The sequence below is a fragment of the Lathyrus oleraceus genome, chromosome 2 (assembly GCF_024323335.1).
Source record: "Lathyrus oleraceus cultivar Zhongwan6 chromosome 2, CAAS_Psat_ZW6_1.0, whole genome shotgun sequence".
NCBI lineage: Eukaryota > Viridiplantae > Streptophyta > Magnoliopsida > Fabales > Fabaceae > Lathyrus > Lathyrus oleraceus.
In genome coordinates, this window is record NC_066580.1 from 52,074,174 (window position 1) to 52,092,346 (window position 18,173).

At 33.6% G+C, this 18,173-nt stretch overlaps 2 protein-coding genes and 1 non-coding gene across 3 annotated transcripts; all 3 read right to left on the reverse strand.

Moving 5' to 3' along the window:
- Nucleotides 1–919: 919 nt before the first annotated feature.
- Nucleotides 920–4,154, reverse strand: LOC127118051 (putative BPI/LBP family protein At1g04970). The gene is made up of 6 exons (XM_051048188.1): nt 3,589–4,154; nt 2,421–2,560; nt 1,971–2,325; nt 1,601–1,849; nt 1,348–1,473; nt 920–1,210 (listed from the first exon to the last, which is right to left on the reverse strand). Exons 1-6 carry the CDS (start codon nt 3,994–3,996, stop codon nt 1,013–1,015), a joined length of 1,476 nt encoding a protein of 491 aa, XP_050904145.1. The 5' UTR covers nt 3,997–4,154; the 3' UTR covers nt 920–1,012.
- A 1,418-nt stretch (nt 4,155–5,572) lies between these two features.
- Nucleotides 5,573–8,047, reverse strand: LOC127118053 (protein IQ-DOMAIN 33). Its single transcript, XM_051048190.1, has 6 exons — nt 7,864–8,047; nt 7,288–7,575; nt 6,982–7,191; nt 6,660–6,773; nt 6,199–6,585; nt 5,573–5,986 (listed from the first exon to the last, which is right to left on the reverse strand). Exons 1-6 carry the CDS (start codon nt 7,933–7,935, stop codon nt 5,864–5,866), a joined length of 1,194 nt encoding a protein of 397 aa, XP_050904147.1. The 5' UTR covers nt 7,936–8,047; the 3' UTR covers nt 5,573–5,863.
- A 5,439-nt stretch (nt 8,048–13,486) lies between these two features.
- LOC127124542 (small nucleolar RNA R71) lies at nt 13,487–13,593 on the reverse strand. Its single transcript, XR_007804022.1, has one exon. It is a non-coding gene; the product is annotated as a small nucleolar RNA R71 (small nucleolar RNA).
- Nucleotides 13,594–18,173: the final 4,580 nt, after the last annotated feature.

Sequence of the window (18,173 nt, forward strand, 5' to 3'; positions counted from 1 at the left end):
TTTTAAAAAATAATTTCAATTCAAAATCATTTTAAATAATTTTTCATAAAAATCATTTTTTATTTTATTTTTGAGATGCATCTTTTTTAAAAATTGTGAGTTTGATTATGTTTTAATTTATATTTTAATCATGAGATGCTAAAATTAATTTTCAAATATATATAAAAAAATGAATTTAAAAAGATTTTTAATATTTTAAAAATTATTTTTGAAAAAAAAAGTACTTTTCTTAAAACTAAAATAAATAAAGTTTCAAACGGGTCAAAATAATTTGCTTGAGAATCAATGTTAAGAATAATTTATATACCACCTCAACTTAATTGGATATCTTTTATAAAAGACAAAGTCATATAATTTTCAAAGCAACTAAAACAAACAATACTTCGGATTGCCAGAGATACGAACTTGAAATCGATCTAAAAACATTGATGTCGAAACTAAAACAAACAATACCTCGGAGTGCCAGAGATACGAACTTGAAATCGATCTAAACATTGATGACGAAACTGTAAATATTTTCACACCTAAAATAGACAATACCTAATTACAATGGCGTGGTCTTGAAGTCGATCAAAATATTAAGACAAAGTCGCGCGGACTTGAAATCGTCATCATCTATCTATGCCAGAAACATAAAAAAAAAAATTCAAAAGAAATGTTGACTCAACATTTAAAAAAAACATCTTTTATAAAAGATTTTACTTCAATAACATAATATTTCTTTAGAATAATTTATTACTAATCAAAAGTCAAAATAAAGTTTACTTGGTTATAATTTATGTCTTTAATTTTAAGAAATTGATTAAAACAAACAAGATTTTAAAGACTACAAAACATGCATTATGCATCCAAGGTAAAATATCCAAATATTAGGATATAATTGAATGATAGCAAGTACTTGTATTAATTACTAAAACAATTAAAAAATAACATAACATTGCACAAGTAGAGACATATCATATTGACTTCAGATTTGAAATATTTACAATGCATAAAAAAAAACACATTTTATCTACATGATGAATTGTAAGAAATGCTTGTTTGATTCTGCAAATGATACATCACTACAAACTCCAACTTTCGATGTCGACAAGATTATCTCGGCATCTTGTAAGGTGAAACCATGAATAATAGGCAGAGGTAACCCTTTACTTAGATGCGAATTCGCATACGGCAAAAAGACCGTTTCGATAATCGTCCACATCGCTGGCTGCACCAGAAAAGAAAAACACACATTCGATCAACAAAACACATCTTAAAATTAATTTGGATAAACAACTTATTTAATCAACTTATTTAATCGCGCTTATAGCAGAAGTACTTATCCTATGTGCAATATAAACGCACCTGAATAAGGAACATTCGTAGATTTCCAATGTTGCTCCATTTCAGTGACATTCCAAAGTCGTCCAATCTGATGGTTCCAACGAGGTTGTTTCCGTTTATTTTGACCAAACCCGATGCTTGAATCATCTGCGGAAACAAGACGGAATATATCAATACTCGTCAAAGTAAAAGATCTACAAGAAAGAACAACTTATTGCAAAGTGTATAAAGACACGACGAATTTTGCGGCTGAATAGAATATCAAAGGTCCTACCAATGAGATACATGCTACCGGTATTACTTCATTTTCTTCCAAAACATCGATGGTTAAGTCTGCGAATACGTGCACGCCGGCTTTCTGATTTGAAATCTCCACAACCGGAGGAGAAGACAAAGATATATTCAAGTTCATTCGATGATTTGGGTATTTCTTGTACAGCTGAGGAATGATAAATCTCCATCCTGCAGTGTTCAGTAGAGATTGATCGGGTATTTGGTCCACAATCCAATGCATAAATTTTGCCTGAAAACATCGAAGAAATTTCTCGTTCGACACTATTCCAATCCCGTGATATAGAAAATCAATAATATAAGAAAATGTTTAATTTTGATATAGTCTGGACGTAACAAACATCCGTACTTACATCATAATACAGGGCTGATGCCGAGTTGAAAACAGCCTCGTCTAAAGTGATCGCTAGCATTTTCGATGAATTTGTGCATAGAATTGGAAGTTTTGAGTTCTTGTGTAAGAGGTTAGGAATATGTACGGAATCATTTCTTTGTATAAATAGCCCGTTGGTTTCAAATCCAACGGACGACTCACTTAGTAACACATCGTTGATAATAGTTACATTCAAAGAAGAGTGATCGTCGACCGGAACTTCCTTTGGAAGACTTTTCAAATACGAGTCGAGCTTTGAAATCCCTTTTCCAAGTTTCTTGGTGATAGCGTTTTCTACTGCTGATCCAATATTTCCTTCAAAAGCATCAATAACCCTGTTAGATATGAATCAAAACTAAGTCAAGACACCGCAAAATCATTTTTCGTCACATAAAAACGATACGTGAAAAATGAAATATTGCTGACATACCCTTGATAAAGCCAAGATGCACCTCCGTCTAGTTTTATTGAAATATCTTTAACAGAAGAATCACAGTTCTTAAGTTTGAGATCCAAAGATCCTTCTTGGTTCTCTAATCCCAATGAGAGTTCAACTTCCATGCCTTCAACCTTTCCAAAATTAGCACTTATCAGTTTTTTATTACATTTATGAAGAAAATGAACAAATAAAAACAAAAATAATACTAACAAGAAACAGGTATAGTTTTGAGCCCATGTTCACAAGAGTAGTCACAATTCACAAATATAAAATAAGCAAAACATGAATCACATACATAGATTTTTGGACAAATTTCGTGGGATGAGGATGCTACAAGCCTACAACAAAGAGAATAAAGATGAAGAGGAGGATTGTGCAATGACTCCAAACCAAAGCGTGTGCGGACGCTAAGTTTAATTTTGATTCGCCCTCACCAGTTCCTCAGAACTAGATGCAATAGGTACTTGCGAATCTCGTTAAAAAATCCTAGCTCAACAGGCAAAAGCCAACATTGCTAGGTTGGACGTCATCACAAGAGTTGAATCCTGATACTTACGATTGTGTGTGAGTCTCTAGTGGTTATTACCACTTCGTCTACGGACCCAAAAAAAAAATCTCATTCAAAAAACTTTGGAGTTCGTTGATATAGATCGCACATCCACTATCACACCCTTCATCACATCTCTTACCATTGAATCTAATCGAAGGACAACCCGCACAAGGCATTGAATTACACAGTGGTGGTTTTAACCGCCCATACTATATAAGGATCAGATCACACCTTTTCAGGTATTCAATTCATTCTTACTCTCATGCTACTTCTACTTTTCACTCATTTACCGACATGTGCGTTGGTCTGCCTTGTAAGTCCGCCCCTCTCTGCCGTACCGGAAACTTGCTCCACCGCTCCAAGACTTTATTTCACCACTTCAAAGAACAATTTCAGAGTTTTGATTTTGAAAAGAGTTTAAGATCAGAAAAAACTGTTTTCCATTCAAAGAGTTACATTCTTTCATAAATCTACTCAAATGATAAGATTTATTCATTCATGATTAAACACATCCAATCATATTCTGTCATTCTACTATTTACAGTTAAAACATCCAAACACAGTGTGCAGCAAGCTAGAGTATATCAAAATGAAACAAAATTCTGATACCTGAACATGTGCTAAACCTTGATCAGAAACCTTAACAGGACCAATCCAAGTACTATAATCGTAATACCAATTCATACTCAAATTACAACTAACCCCAGAAGCAACAATCGAAATCCCACTCTCTCCAGGCTTAACAACCGAGGAAGCAACATCAATTTGATAAATTGTGATATCAGAAAGCATCAAGTAAACATTACCCAAAAACGGAATCTTTGTACCCTTTTCAATATTCGGTAAATGGAGTGAAACTATGGAGGAAATTGCCTTTCTCACGAGTAGGTCTTTCACAAAATCAAGGCCGTTTTGGGTGATTAACATGGATATGAAACCTTGGGTTTCGGGTAGAGATTGTGCGTGTCCGTGAATCAAAGAAGAGGCGAAGAGAAGGAGAAGAAAGAAAGGTGGCATTTTGATTTGTGGGTTGTGGAGATTGGAGTTGTTGTTGATTCATCGGATGAAAGACAGAGACAACATACGGGAACATGGAGAAGGAAACTAACTGTTGAAGACGATGCGAAAAAGACAAAACTGCCCATCTTCTCTTAATGTCACCGTTTGGTAGGTAACAAAACAAACAAACCATGTCTTTTATTTTGGTTGTTTGATGAATTTTTTTGATATCCATTAAAAATTTATTTGAAATAAGTTAAAAGAATTTTAAACATTTTATTAATCATAGACAAGTTTCATGGTGAAAAACTCTAACTTTTATTTTAATCATCTATAAAATTATACAAATAGATCATGATATCAGATAATATAAATTTTGTTATATTAATAGTGTATAATAACTTTTTTTTAAATTGTTAATTCACATTAATATTTATAAAAAAGATCAACTACTTCTTTTTGAATTCAAAATCAACCATCTTAAAAGTTGTATTCATAAATCTAGAAAATATAACATTATTATTTACAAGTCTTTAAATTCTTTATAAAAGATCAACTACTTCTTACTTTTCTTACTTTTGAATGTTAAAAAATAAAAAATGTCAATAACAAATGGTATGAACGGTACTTGGTTCATAACTTCTAAACTCTATTTTTAATTTTTAAAATTTTATAAAAATTTTATATTAATCTTTTGACGTTTTTATAGATGACATGCTAATTTTTTTAATGGCATAATTTATATCTTTTATTTTTTAAAAATTTATAAAGATCCATACAATAACTTTTCATGTATTAATTTTTTCAAAAGGAACACTTCAATAGTTTTAAGTGAAAGAAATAAAAAAAATAATTAAAATTGTGAATTTAAAATAGAATGATTAATTTTATAAATATAATAAAATAAGAGAATCAACTTATAATTAGATTTATATTTTATTTTCAATTCATTTTTCATATATTTTGGCTGTAAATGTAATATTTTTCTAAATAATTTGTTTTAATAGTTAAAATAATAGTTGGACCGTTTTTAGTACTTAAGAGATTTACTTAACATAACACCAAAAAAAGTTCTATGGTATTCATATTTTGGTACTTAAGATTCCAATAATAAAAATATGATAAAGGGTATTTTCAGCAATATTTTTATTATAACATTATTTACATCAAACTTTGGAATTGTTAGGTAAAATAGAATAAATGACTTGAAGTTTAATTTCTTAAATAACGAACGGGGTTTTATCATGATAAATAGAAAATGTTAATTGATGTTTATTTAAAGCAGTTTAATTGATAACTATACATGAATATTAGAAAATGAATCCTCACGGTTTTCTTAATGATTTGATTTTTTATTCAAGTATTGCTAAGCTTAGATATAGGACATTAAACTTCAACTAATTGAAAAAAAACACTTAATAAACACTTAACAGATTATGTTACTTGCAATGCAATTCATCTAAAACATTTAACAGTTTTAACTCAACAACAAACTATTGAAATACTTAGCAAATGCTTAACCAGCTCTGTTACTTGCAATGCAAGTTATCTAACAAATTTAACTAACTCAACTACAAACTATATATGAAAAGCAAATCATCACAACAACCATCTCATTCATTGCAATTAATATTATATACTGTGCTGAATACAAGTTATACAAACAGAATAATAGAATTAGAACCTAAATAAAAACCAACCATTAATTACATCTTAATATTAGACACACTAGTTAAATTTATTTAACACATATTAATGTAACAACTTTCAAGTCACTCATTATAAACCTCTGAGGATGCTAATGTAATTTTTGTTCTTCTTCTTAGTCAATACTATTAGACACACATAATTAGTTGACTTTATTAGGTAGATTAATTACAATAAGTCACTCATTAGAAGTTTTAGAAGTGCTAATTGTCATTTGACTGATTTCTGTTTTGCTTCCATCTTGCTTTGATTTTTGCTTAGTATCCTTACTAGCATTGTTTGAACCATCTGTAATGCTTATCTGCAACAACATAAATATCATATTTATAAAATGTACTATGTTTCTGTAGCACCGACACTTCTGAAAAAAGACGTGTCCGTGTTTATATCTGAAACCGACACTGACACTTGTGATTACGTTAAAGTTATTTACTCTTTTCAAATTATTATCAGTGTCGGTGTTTCACTGTCAGTGTCGTGTTTCTGGTTTCTGACCGAGGAAGAAATTCTAACCTTTGAATGATCATCGTGAAATTGATAACTTGGCACAGTTTTCCTCCTGGACACAGTTCTCCTAGCTTTGAAATTTGTCTTTGTAGTTGATAAATTGTAGTTGCTAACTTTTTCTTCTTGTGAACTTACTGAATAATTATCAAAAGAAATCGGAACTTCATTCGATCCACAACTCTCTTTTTCTTCGCCACCAGAACCATCTAAAAATCTCGTCTTTATAGTGATTTTGTGATCATTGGTGAAATTTTCATACTGATTCATAGCATGGCTCTCAACCGATGAAGTGTCTTGAAGTCGAGTTGCCATCCATCTTTCAAGCCAACTCCAGCTCATATTTTGTTCCATGTTGTTATGTTTTGCTAGTTTTCTCTTTGAACATATCCGCAACTACATCAATACAGATAAACAACTTAATTAAGCGCTTATTACTTAAACACTTATTAATGGTTTTTGTTTATTACCTGTTGTGAGAAAGCATAAGCCAATGCTCTTTCTCTCCTTGTTGTTGCCTCCATTCTGTTCTGCATTCTCATTTTCGAAACATTGCTACTCACAGTGCTGTCATCCCAATCTTCCTGAAAATTTTCAATATAGCTTAGAACTCCTTCCGTTTCATATTATAAGTCGTTTAAGTTAACTACGATTTCTTAAACTTCTATGTTTTCTCTCAAATCGAGCTCGTTTACCAGGACCGTCTTAAGTTTTGCGAGACTCTGTGTAGGCTAGTCACGACGTGACAAAACAAATATGAACTTCTACCTTTTGCTATGCTATAACTTTTACCTTTTGCTTTATTCCTCTTGTTCTATTCCTGTTCTGAATATGATTATAAATGCTCATATTTTCTCCTTCAAGTGAGAAAACTTCTGTGGAATTTCCTGTTTGAACTTCAACTGATGTAGCCATAGATTTCCTATCCGGACTTTCCGTCACTAACTCGAGCTTCTCTTTGCGAGTTTCCGACCTTTCGGTTTCTTCATTTCTACACCTTAACTGAAATTGTAGCATAAACAAATATTAACTCTTTAGCATTGCTTAAACATACTAAAAGTTGAAGTACTAGTAATTAGTTAATGATTAGTGATTAACCTTGAAGCTTCTATATGCTGATTGAATTATAATAACCGCTTCTTCTTCATTCAATGATTTCGGGTTCGAATTTGGTTTTTTCTCTATTGCATTCTCAACGGTTTCTTCACTCTTGGTATCGTCTTTATCCGTCGCGAAATCTTCTTGAAGAGACTGCGTAACTGTGACTTCAGAGCTCTTGATTGAAGCTGAATCTTCCTCTGCAAGCACTGAATTGAATTCGTTTCCGCACAAGTATGATTTAACAGAAACCCATCTTCTATTTTCAGTTGAATTGCGTCGCGTTATCTGTTAGCATGAGATAATTCAAAGCTTGTTTAGAATTCTTGAACTTTACGCAAAGTATATTATATTATTCTAACTCGCGGTTGATAATTACAATCTGAACTTAGATTTCAGACCGTAATTTTAACTGCAACATCAATACTTTTGATATCTCTGTAGCCTCAACGTGCGCGTTGAGGCTACATCATATACATTTGACTCTGATTCAGATGATTTTAAAAATTGTCTGAATCAAGACAAATGCAATTTGAGGAGAAGAAAGAAGGAAACTATATAATTTGAGAGACTTACTTTGCTTTCATGAGACCTAATAGCATGGTTTCTTGAGAAGACATTTCTTACCAAGCCAACAGTGAAACCCATTGCCAATTCCAGAAGAGAAAACTTTCACAATGACATTAATTGTACTCAACTATATAATATATATGCCAATGCAGTTTTGATATAAAGGTTGTTACATTATTAGAATTGGATATAAAGTATAAAAAAGTCAAGTAAAATTCTTACTTGATCCAACAATAATATAAATTAAAATAAAGTCTTTTCAGAATTATTTAAAAAGTTACATTAAATAAGTATTTTAGGCCTAAAATAAAGTAGAATAAATGACATGTGTTAAGTAGAAATTAAATACTGATGATGATCTGTGTGCAAAGCTGGAATGGTACCACTAAATAAGAAACAATAATAGAAAAAAAAAGAGTATAGAATTGAGTGCAATGTTTTTATTACTTTTACATCATATATATACTTTTTGCACATGGTTTCTAGTGGATAAAGCTTTTATAAAGCTTGCTTGTTACAGGGGTTATGTCTATTCCTTTATGGTTAATATGTCTTTTTTTTTCTTATGCTACTTTATTTTGATCCCAACAGCTTTGGAGACAGGCAAGGAAGGTAGCCATGAAAAATGTTATTGGGATTCTTTATTAACAATTTCTAAATGCTTTTGCAGGCTGTGTTTTTTATTGTGAATTTTATCTATCTAAAGAATTTTCAACCACTCATTATTATTAGTATTATTCATCTGCCACTTCTTAATCATTGTAACTATTATAACCTTTAGTTAACTAATAACCTATGGAAATAGATTGTTAACAAAATGTACGAAATTAAATTTGTTTACGACAATGGATGCATTAGAAAGTCCAAACTAAAAAAATTGATAATATATCATTTGAGGAAGAGCTTGTAGAAAAATTGCAATTGTTATGTGCAATGTAGTAGGAGAGAATGGTGCCAAACGAAATTTTTCACAAAAGATAAGATTTTCTTCCGTTGAATTGGAAATATAAAGAGTGAGTAATATACTCGTAGGCAAGATGTATTTGAAAATGTTGTATTTGACAAAGTCAAATATATAATGTAAGTGTCGGGGAATGTAAGTAAATTTAATGTTTTGTGGCAATTGTTGTGTGTGTGTAAATCAATGTACACAAATTTCACTTTAATAAAATTCTCTCTTCACAATACTCTCTCTCTCTTCATTTTGCTTGGAAATCCTAATTGTTCCAACAAATTGATTAAGCCCGATTGCAATTTAGAGAAAATCTTTAATGGCAAATGGGTAACACATCACAACACAATTTCTAACGAATCTATTGGTTTTCAAATGCGAGAACTACGAGAGGTGGATTGCGCAAATGAAGATCATCTTCAGATTTCAAGATGTGGCTGAAATTGTGAGTGAATGAGTACCTGCATTGAAAGTGAATGCAAATGATGTTCAAAAGATTGCGCACAAGAAACAAATAAGAACGATTGAAAATCTATCTTCTTGATTCATCAATATGTAGATCCTAATGTGTTCGATAGATTATTGAAGAAGAAACGTATAAAGGAGCGTGAAAAAAATTAAAGAACTTGTACGACGGAGATGAAAAAATGAAGAGGTGAAGTTGTTGATGTTGAGAAAGCAGTTTGAGATAACACAGATGAAAGAAGATGAATTAGTTGTTGATTTCTTCTCAAGATTAATGTTACCCACGAACCAGATGAAGGCGTTTAGTGAATTGATCAATGATTTGCAGAAGATTGAGAAAATGTTGAAATCTTTGACTGCAAATTTTAATTACATTGTAGTGTTTATTGAAGAGTACAAGAACCTAACTTAGATGAAGTTAGAATAACTTCAAGCTTCATTAGAGGCTCATGAGATGAGGCTGAAGTACAGGAACTTAGAAAGGGAGAAGGTATCTGAACAAGCATTACAAGTAAGATTTATCAAGATGTCTGGAAAAGAAAAGGCAAAGCAAATAAAGGATATTGCAAATGATGAAAAGTCAAGCAAGAACTCATAGAATCACTCTGATTCAACCAAGAAAGTCATAGGCAACAAGTATTCGGGAAAGAAAGTTGACATGAAGGAGGTGCAATGTTACAACTGTCAAGGATTTGGTCATTATGCTCGAGATTGTCAAAGAAAGAAGGATTCAAGAGCAAAAGATAACGACAAAATGCAATATACACATGCTGGAGAAAGCGACTCTGATGATATGCTACTCATGGCCAATACTCAATCGAATGGTAAAAAAACCAATATGTGGTACCTGGATTCAGGATGCAGTAACCACATGACTGGTAATAAAAATTGATTCACCAAGTTAGATGAATTGCTCAAGAAAGTGACCAGGTTTGCCTATGGCAAACATGTCACATCAAGTGGGAAAGGAAACATATATGTGGTGAGAAAAGATGGTAAGAGGGCTAGTATTACTGACGTACTATATGTACCTTCGATAACAAGTAATTTGATAAACATATGTCAATTACTTGCCAAAGGGTATAAGATGAAGTTGGAAGAAACTATGATGAAGGTGTATAATGGTGAAGGAAGAATGATCCTGAAGGCACCATTTTCAGATAGCAAAACCTTTAAAGTAAAGATCAAGCTATGAGTGATTCAAATTGGTTGGCAGTCATGCAAGAAGAACTCAGAGCAATCGAGAAGAACACGGCCTGAAAGCTTGTCGAAAAGTAAAACAAGAAGCCAATTGATGTGAAATGGGTCTACAAGTTGAAACTAAGGCTAAATGGTGAAATCGCCAAGCATAAGACAAGACTGGTGGAATGAGGTTTTCTGAAAAAATTGGTATCAACTTCGACGAAGTCTATGCACCTAGTGCAAGGCTGTAAACCACCAGGATTGTTGTGTAGACCGCATCATACAGAGGATGTAAGATATATCAATTAGATGTAAAGTCAACATTTCTTAATGGAACATTTGAAGAGGAGGTCTATGTCAGTCAACTACCAGGACTTGAAATCAAAGGGCAGGAACAAAAGGTAAATAGATTGAGGAAGGCTTTATATTGTTTGAAGCAAGCCTCAAGGGCTTGGAATAAGAGAATAGATAACTTCTTAATCGAGGCATGTTTCTCAAAATGCGTCTCTGAACATGAAGTGTATGTCAATGATGCAAGCATGCCAAATTAAGTCATTATATGCTTTTATGTGGATGACTTGTTGATTACAGGTGCAGACGAAGCAGAAATAAAAGGGGTCAAGTCGAAACTGATGCAAGAATTTAAAATTTCTGACCTAGGAAAATTGTCATGATTCTTAGGGATGGAGTTTCAAGACACAAGTGAGAGAGTGTTTCTGCACCAGAAGAAGTATGCCCAATATATCTTGAAAAGGTTCAAGATGAGTAACTATAATACAGTTGTCACACCATTAGAGACTGGCGAAAAATTGAAAAAGGATACAAATGATAAGTTCGTAAGTGCAACATTGTACAAGCAAATGATTGGATCCTTAAGGTATCTATGCAACACCAGGTCATATATTTGTCAAAGTGTCGGGTTATTGAGCAGATTCATGGAGAAGCCATAAGAATGTCATCTGATAACATGAACCTATACCATTTATTTTACTCGATTCGCATGCATTTTAGTATGATTTTGTGCATGTTTTATTGTATCATGCCGGTGTTGGTGCTCTGTTTCAGGTATTTGTTGATGTAAAACTCATGCGTGAGAAAGAAGTAAAGAAAAGATAAGAGATGGAGAAAAAGGGAAGAAAAGAAGAAAATGCTGAAAATGCAAGTTCTGGGCTTGTGGCGTTCGCCACGCCCCTTTCCATGTCACTTTAGAGTTTAAGTACCATGGCGTTCGCCATGGCCCTGTGGCTTTCGCCACGGACATGTAATGCTGCTTTTCACCAACTGCACAGAACATGGTCAAGATGATCCCTATTTCCTCTCCATCACTTCCACGTGAATTTAGGGAAGTTCAGCCCTACTTCACCAATATAAAAAGGCTGAATCAGAAGAAAAATGCATCCAAGTTTTTTATCGTGTAATTTGATTTTTAGTTTTAAGCAGAAACGCTCTTAAAAGTGATAGTTCTTCCATATCGGGAGGCTATTACACCATTGCTTTTACGTTTACAAGTTGCTTGGATCAAGCGTGCCGACATCGTTATAAATTTCCAGTTGTTATTTGTACTCGAAGAATCCTCCGAAGTTTAATCCAATTATTATTATTCATCATGTTTCGTTTAATTGCTTAATTCTTTACTTTCCGCTTTAATTTGCAATTCCTAAATTTGATTATGTTTATTTTTAAGGATTGTGTGTTTGATTAAGTTTAAAACCATGTCCGGCTAAACCTTTCACGTCGGTATGTAAGGACCGTCGTTCCGACGGGATTCGGTAATAATTAATGGTAATTTTTATGAGTTATTTTTCTGACTCTGGTTTCCAACTCTAATTTAAAAAGGTTTTTGCACGAGAGTGAAAAGCCATTAAGGTTATAAATCAACAGAGTGAGAGTTTGAGATTTTAACTAGATAGTGGTTTCTAGGCATTAATCCTAAACACAACGAGAGCGCTTTAGGATTAATTAGGATTTATCAATTTCCAAAAATTACTTTTAATTCAGGTGGATGAGCGAGAGCAAAACATTTTGGCTTAAGAGTATAGCCCGAGTCAATAACACGAGAGTATGAGGCAAAGTCTTTTAATTTGATATTTTCTACTGAAAAGTGATTTACTTTATTTTAATGTTAATTATTTACCGAATCATCAAGGAATGATGTAATCTACATACTAATGCCTCTTATTTTAATACTTTAATTATATTATTATTTCTAGTTAAATTTTATTTTTCCGTTTCTCTTAATCAATCTAAAAAAAAAAGAAAACAATCATTAGCCTCAACTTTACATAGTAACTTTAGATAACGGTAGTTTGATTTTTGGTCCTTTGGGTTCGATATCTTTTTAAAACTACACGATACGACTATGCACTTGCAGCTAGCCATTTCGATAGACATACTAAGTCGCGATCAAGTTTTTGGCGCCGTTGTCGGGGACCAATTAAGTCAATATTGTAACTCCATTGTTGCACGGTATATACTAACACAACTATTTTCCTTTTTATTTGTTTTGGTTGCATGCCAAACACTCGCTCACAAGAAGACGAGTTAGAACAACCGTTAGACGAAGTCGGACATTATATTAGACTAAGAGGTCGACTTAGACAATTTCGTTTAAAGTATAACTTTCCTGATCCTGATATACTCGAACCAGATATGGCTTCCCCCACTAACCGTCCTTTAAGGGACTATGCTGGCCCATCTTAGGATGAACCACACAATAACATTATTGCCCCTGCCATCGACCAAAACGATTTCGAGGTGAAACCTTTGTTGTTAGAAGTTGTACAACAAAACCAATTCTTTGGCAGTCCTACAGACGACCCAAATCTCCATCTGTCAGTATTCCTACAATATGCAGATATGGTAAAAGCTAATGGTGTTAATCCCGAAGCAATACGATTACGTCTCTTTCCATTTTCTTTAAGAGACATAGCTACAATGTGGCTCTAGTCTTTACCGTCTAATTCCATAACTACATGGGACGAATTAAAGAAGGCATTCTTAGACAGATATTTCCCACCTAGTAAAATGGCTATGCTAAGAATCCAAATCAATGGATTTAGACAAAAAGATAACGAATCACATTTCGAAGTATGGGAGAGATATAAGGAAATGATGAGGATTTACCCACACCATGGGCTTGAACCATGGCTTATTATCCACACCTTCTATGGTGGTCTCTCTTATAACACCAAATTAAACATAGACGCTACAGCTGGCGGCGCTATAATGGATAAACCATGTGAAGAGGCTTATCGACACATTGAAAATATGGCACAAAATCACTACCAATGGGGAGGAGAGTGCATTTCTATAGAAAAACATCAATCAAAAGGAGGTATGTGCGAAGTCAGTGGCATAGATCACGTCAATGCTAAGGTAGACGCCCTGACTCAAAAGATTGAAAGTTTAACCATAACTCTCGCGGCCACCGTGGCCGCCATAGCCCCAAGTTGTGATATATGTAGAGTACTTGGACACAATGTTTCCGAATGCCAATTACTAGCAGACATCGCACCTGACCACTTAAACTATGCTCAAGGAAACCCGTACTCCAATACTTACAACCCAGGTTGGAAAAACCATCCTAACTTCTCTTATAAGAATAACAACGCCATGTATGCTCCAAATCAACCACCTCCTAGTTACCAAAAGTCAACTCAGAGCGCACCTCAAGCCGCTCCTCAAACGCCTAGAAAATCTAATCTTGAGTTAATGATGGAGAACTTTGTTGCTTCTCCAATGCAATAAAATAAGGAGTTTATGAACCAGAACGTCCATACCTCAGAATTAGTGAAACAATGAGCAACTAAAGTAGATGCTTTGGCTACTCATAACAAAATGTTGGAAACTTAAATTTCTCAAGTAGCCCAGCAACAAGCAACTACCGCAGCTCCAACTAGAACTTTCCCTGGTCAACCTCAACCTAACCCGAAAGGTCAAGCTAATGCCATCACATTATGGAGTGGGGCGGAGTTAGATGGACCAGTTGATCCTAGAACACAAATTCCGCCGATGACTCAGAAAAATGGCCAATATGATAAACTAGAGGAAAAAGATGAAACCAAATAGGAAGTTGAGAAGGCGAAACCATACGTGCCTCCACCACCATATAAAGCACAAATTCCTTACCCTCAAAGACTAGCTAAGTCAAAAACCGAAGGACAATTCAAGAAGTTCGTCGAACTCTTGAAACAGCTTAATATTACCATCCCTTTCACCGAAGCTATTACACAGATGCCCTCCTATGCCAAGTTCCTAAAATAAATATTATCTAACAAGAAGAAACTTGAGAATGATGAGACAGTGACGCTTAACACAGAGTGTAGTGCTATCATTTAGAATAACATGCCACATAAACTAAAAGATCCTGGAAGTTTTTCCATACCCTGTCTGATAGGAAAGTTTGTAATAGACAAAACCCTCTGCGATTTAGGAGCTAGTGTGAGTTTGATGCCCCTTTCCATCTGCGAAAGACTCAAATTGGGAGAGTTAAGACCAACGAGAATGTCTCTCCAACTAGCAGATCGTTTTGTTAAGTATCCCATAGGAATGCTAGAGAACATTCCCGTCCGAGTCGGTCAATTCTTCATCCCTACCGATTTCATAATAATGGACATCAAAGAAGATTCTAACATCCCAATTATCATAGGAAGACCATTCCTAACAACTGCAGGTGCCATCATGGATGTGAAACGAGGAAAAATGACTTTCGATGTGGGAAAGAAGAAGATTGAATTCATTTTATCGCAATTTCTGAAAGCACCTGCCATATATAACACATGTTGTTTTATGGATATCATTGATGAGTGTATTAAATAAATAAAAATGGAACCATCCGAGGATACTGAAATCCTAAAAATCCCAGAACCACCCATTCTGGAGGATGACTAATACAAAGAACCACCCGTAGATGACATTTTAAGGGAATGTCTAGAATTAACTCCAAATACAATGCCATGCCCGAAGAAACCATCTATAGAACTTAAAACACTACCGAAAAATCTGAGATATGAATTCCTAGGCACAGAGCTTGAGCAACCAGTAATAGTCAACGCCGATATAAGACAAATAGAAACTTAAAAACTATTACATATCCTAAGGAAATACCCTAATGCCTTAGGCTACAGCATCTCATACTTAAAAGGAATTAGTCCCTCTCTATGCATGCATTGCATTATTCTAGAAGAAGACTCGAAAACCTCTCAAGAACACCAAAAGCGACTAAACCCAATTATGAGCGATGTTGTAAGAAAAGAAGTGTTGAAGTTGTTAGAGGCATGTATTATATATCCCATATATGACAGTAAATGGGTCAGCCCAGTACATGTAGTACCTAAGAAAGATGGTGTTATGATTGTCGATAACGAAAAGGGCGAGACCGTAGCTAAACGTATAGTAACTAGATTGAGGATGTGCATTGATTACAGAAAATTAAATAAAGCCACTCGCAAGTATCACTCCCCCTTACCTTTTATCGATCAAATGTTGGAATGATTAGCTAAGCACTCTCATTTTTGCTATCTGGATGGTTATTCACGATTCTTTCAAATTCCCATCCATCCCGATGACCAGGAAAAGACAACTTTCACATGTCCTTATGGTACATTTTCCAACAGACGATTGTCGTTTGGACTTTGTAATGCTCCCGCAACATTTCAAAGGTGCATGATGTCAATTTTCACAGACTATATAGACGACATCATAGAGGTGTTTATGGATAATTTTTCCGTTTGTGGGCAGAGTTTCGAAGGTTGTCTAAAAAACCTAGAAATGGTACTTGATTGATGTGTGAAGGTTAATCTCGTGCTGAATTGGGAGAAATGCCATTTCATAGTTATACAAGGGATAGTACTTGGACACATAGTGTCCGATAAGGGGATTGAAGTCGACAAAGCAAAAAATAGAGGTTATAGAAAACCTTCAACCCCCAAAAACGGTTATAGAAATACGAAGCATTTTAGGACACGCTGGTTTTTACCATCGGTTTATTAAAGATTTCTCTAAAATAACAAAACCGTTAACCAACTTATTGATGAAAGACGCGGAATTCGTCTTTGACGAAAAATGTCTGGAGGCGTTCGAATTATTGAAAAACGCCCTAAACTGTATTTGGTTGGTTAGTATTAAGTGTGAGTAGTTCTCAAAATTTTAAGATAATGAACATACATACTAAAATATTTTTCTAAATTCATATATTTTCAAAATATTGTTAAAAATGTCTCTAGACGTTTTCTTGTTGATTAAAAAGCTCAGTCTATTGATTAGGAAGAAAAAATCCACTATCTAATCCAATAAGAAGTTTATCTAATTGATTATAGAGCAGAGTAGCTCAATAATCGATTAAAAAGTTGTCGATTCAATTAGGCTTTGAACATGGCAATTTACTTCCTAGTTTTCTAGGTCATAATCGATTATATATGTAGTCTAATCAATTATGAAATAGATATGACACATAAAATTATATCATTTCTTGGTCAATTTTTTTATTATATAAGGAGGACTTGTGTTCACTTCCAAACATTCAAAAAATCTAAAATACTATTATTCCTCATACTCTCACTATTTTCTTATAAACTTATTATACACTTTGAATTGGTCAGAGAGAAAAATACTCAGCATGAGTTGTGCTTGTGAAATTGCAATTTAAATCTGCTTCAACTATAATTGTAAGTCAATGGTGTCATTCTATTGTAACTCAAATATAACTATAAAGATTGCAAGCTAACAGATAAAATCATATTGTGAGATTGTTATGGTTTGATCATACGATCAAGCTTTGTTGTTAGTCAAACTCTGAAAGGAAAGTCCTTGGACCGAAGTTAGCCTCATTTTTTAAGGCCTAACAAATATAAGTTTTAGTGTGTTCTTTTTTTCCATTATCTCTCTAATTTTTAATTATTATTCTTCCGTGCTTAACATTTGCATCATATCTTATTTTTTATAAATAACAAATCAATAAAAATCGAATGTTTCTTAGAAATTTGAAAGTTTTTTTATTACAATTCACCCTCTACTGCGATTAAAGTCACATGGTCAACAATATTGTATTACTTGAGCACGCAGCTCTTCCATAACTTATTGTTTTTTTTCCTGCTTTTTTTCCTCTATAGGTGTTGGGAGAACTTTGAAGTCTAAAAAGCTCACCCCTCATTTTATTGGTCATTATTAGATTTCTCAAAGAATATGAGATGTTGCTTATAGGGTGACCCAGCCACCATCTCGGTTATAGAAAACTTTCAACCCCCAAAAACTGTTAGAGAAATACGAAGCTTTTTAGGACACGCTGGTTTTTACCGTCGGTTTATTAAATATTTCTCTAAAATAACAAAACCGTTACCCAACTTATTGAAGAAAGACGCGGAATTCGTCTTTGAAGAAAAATGTCTGGAGGCGTTCGAATTATTGAAAAACGCCCTAAACTGTATTTGGTTGGTTAGTATTAAGTGTGAGTAGTTCACAAAATTTGAAGATAATGAACATACATACTAAAATATTTTTCTAAATTCACATATTTTCAAAATATTGTTAAAAATGTCTCTAGACGTTTTCTTGTTGATTAAAAAGCTCAGTCTATTGATTAGGAAGAAAAAATCCACTATCTAATCCAATAAGAAGTTGATCTAATTGATTTTAGGGCAGAGTAGCTCAATAATCGATTAAAAAGTTGTCGATTCGATTAGGCTTTGAACATGGCAATTTACTTCCTAGTTTTCTAGGT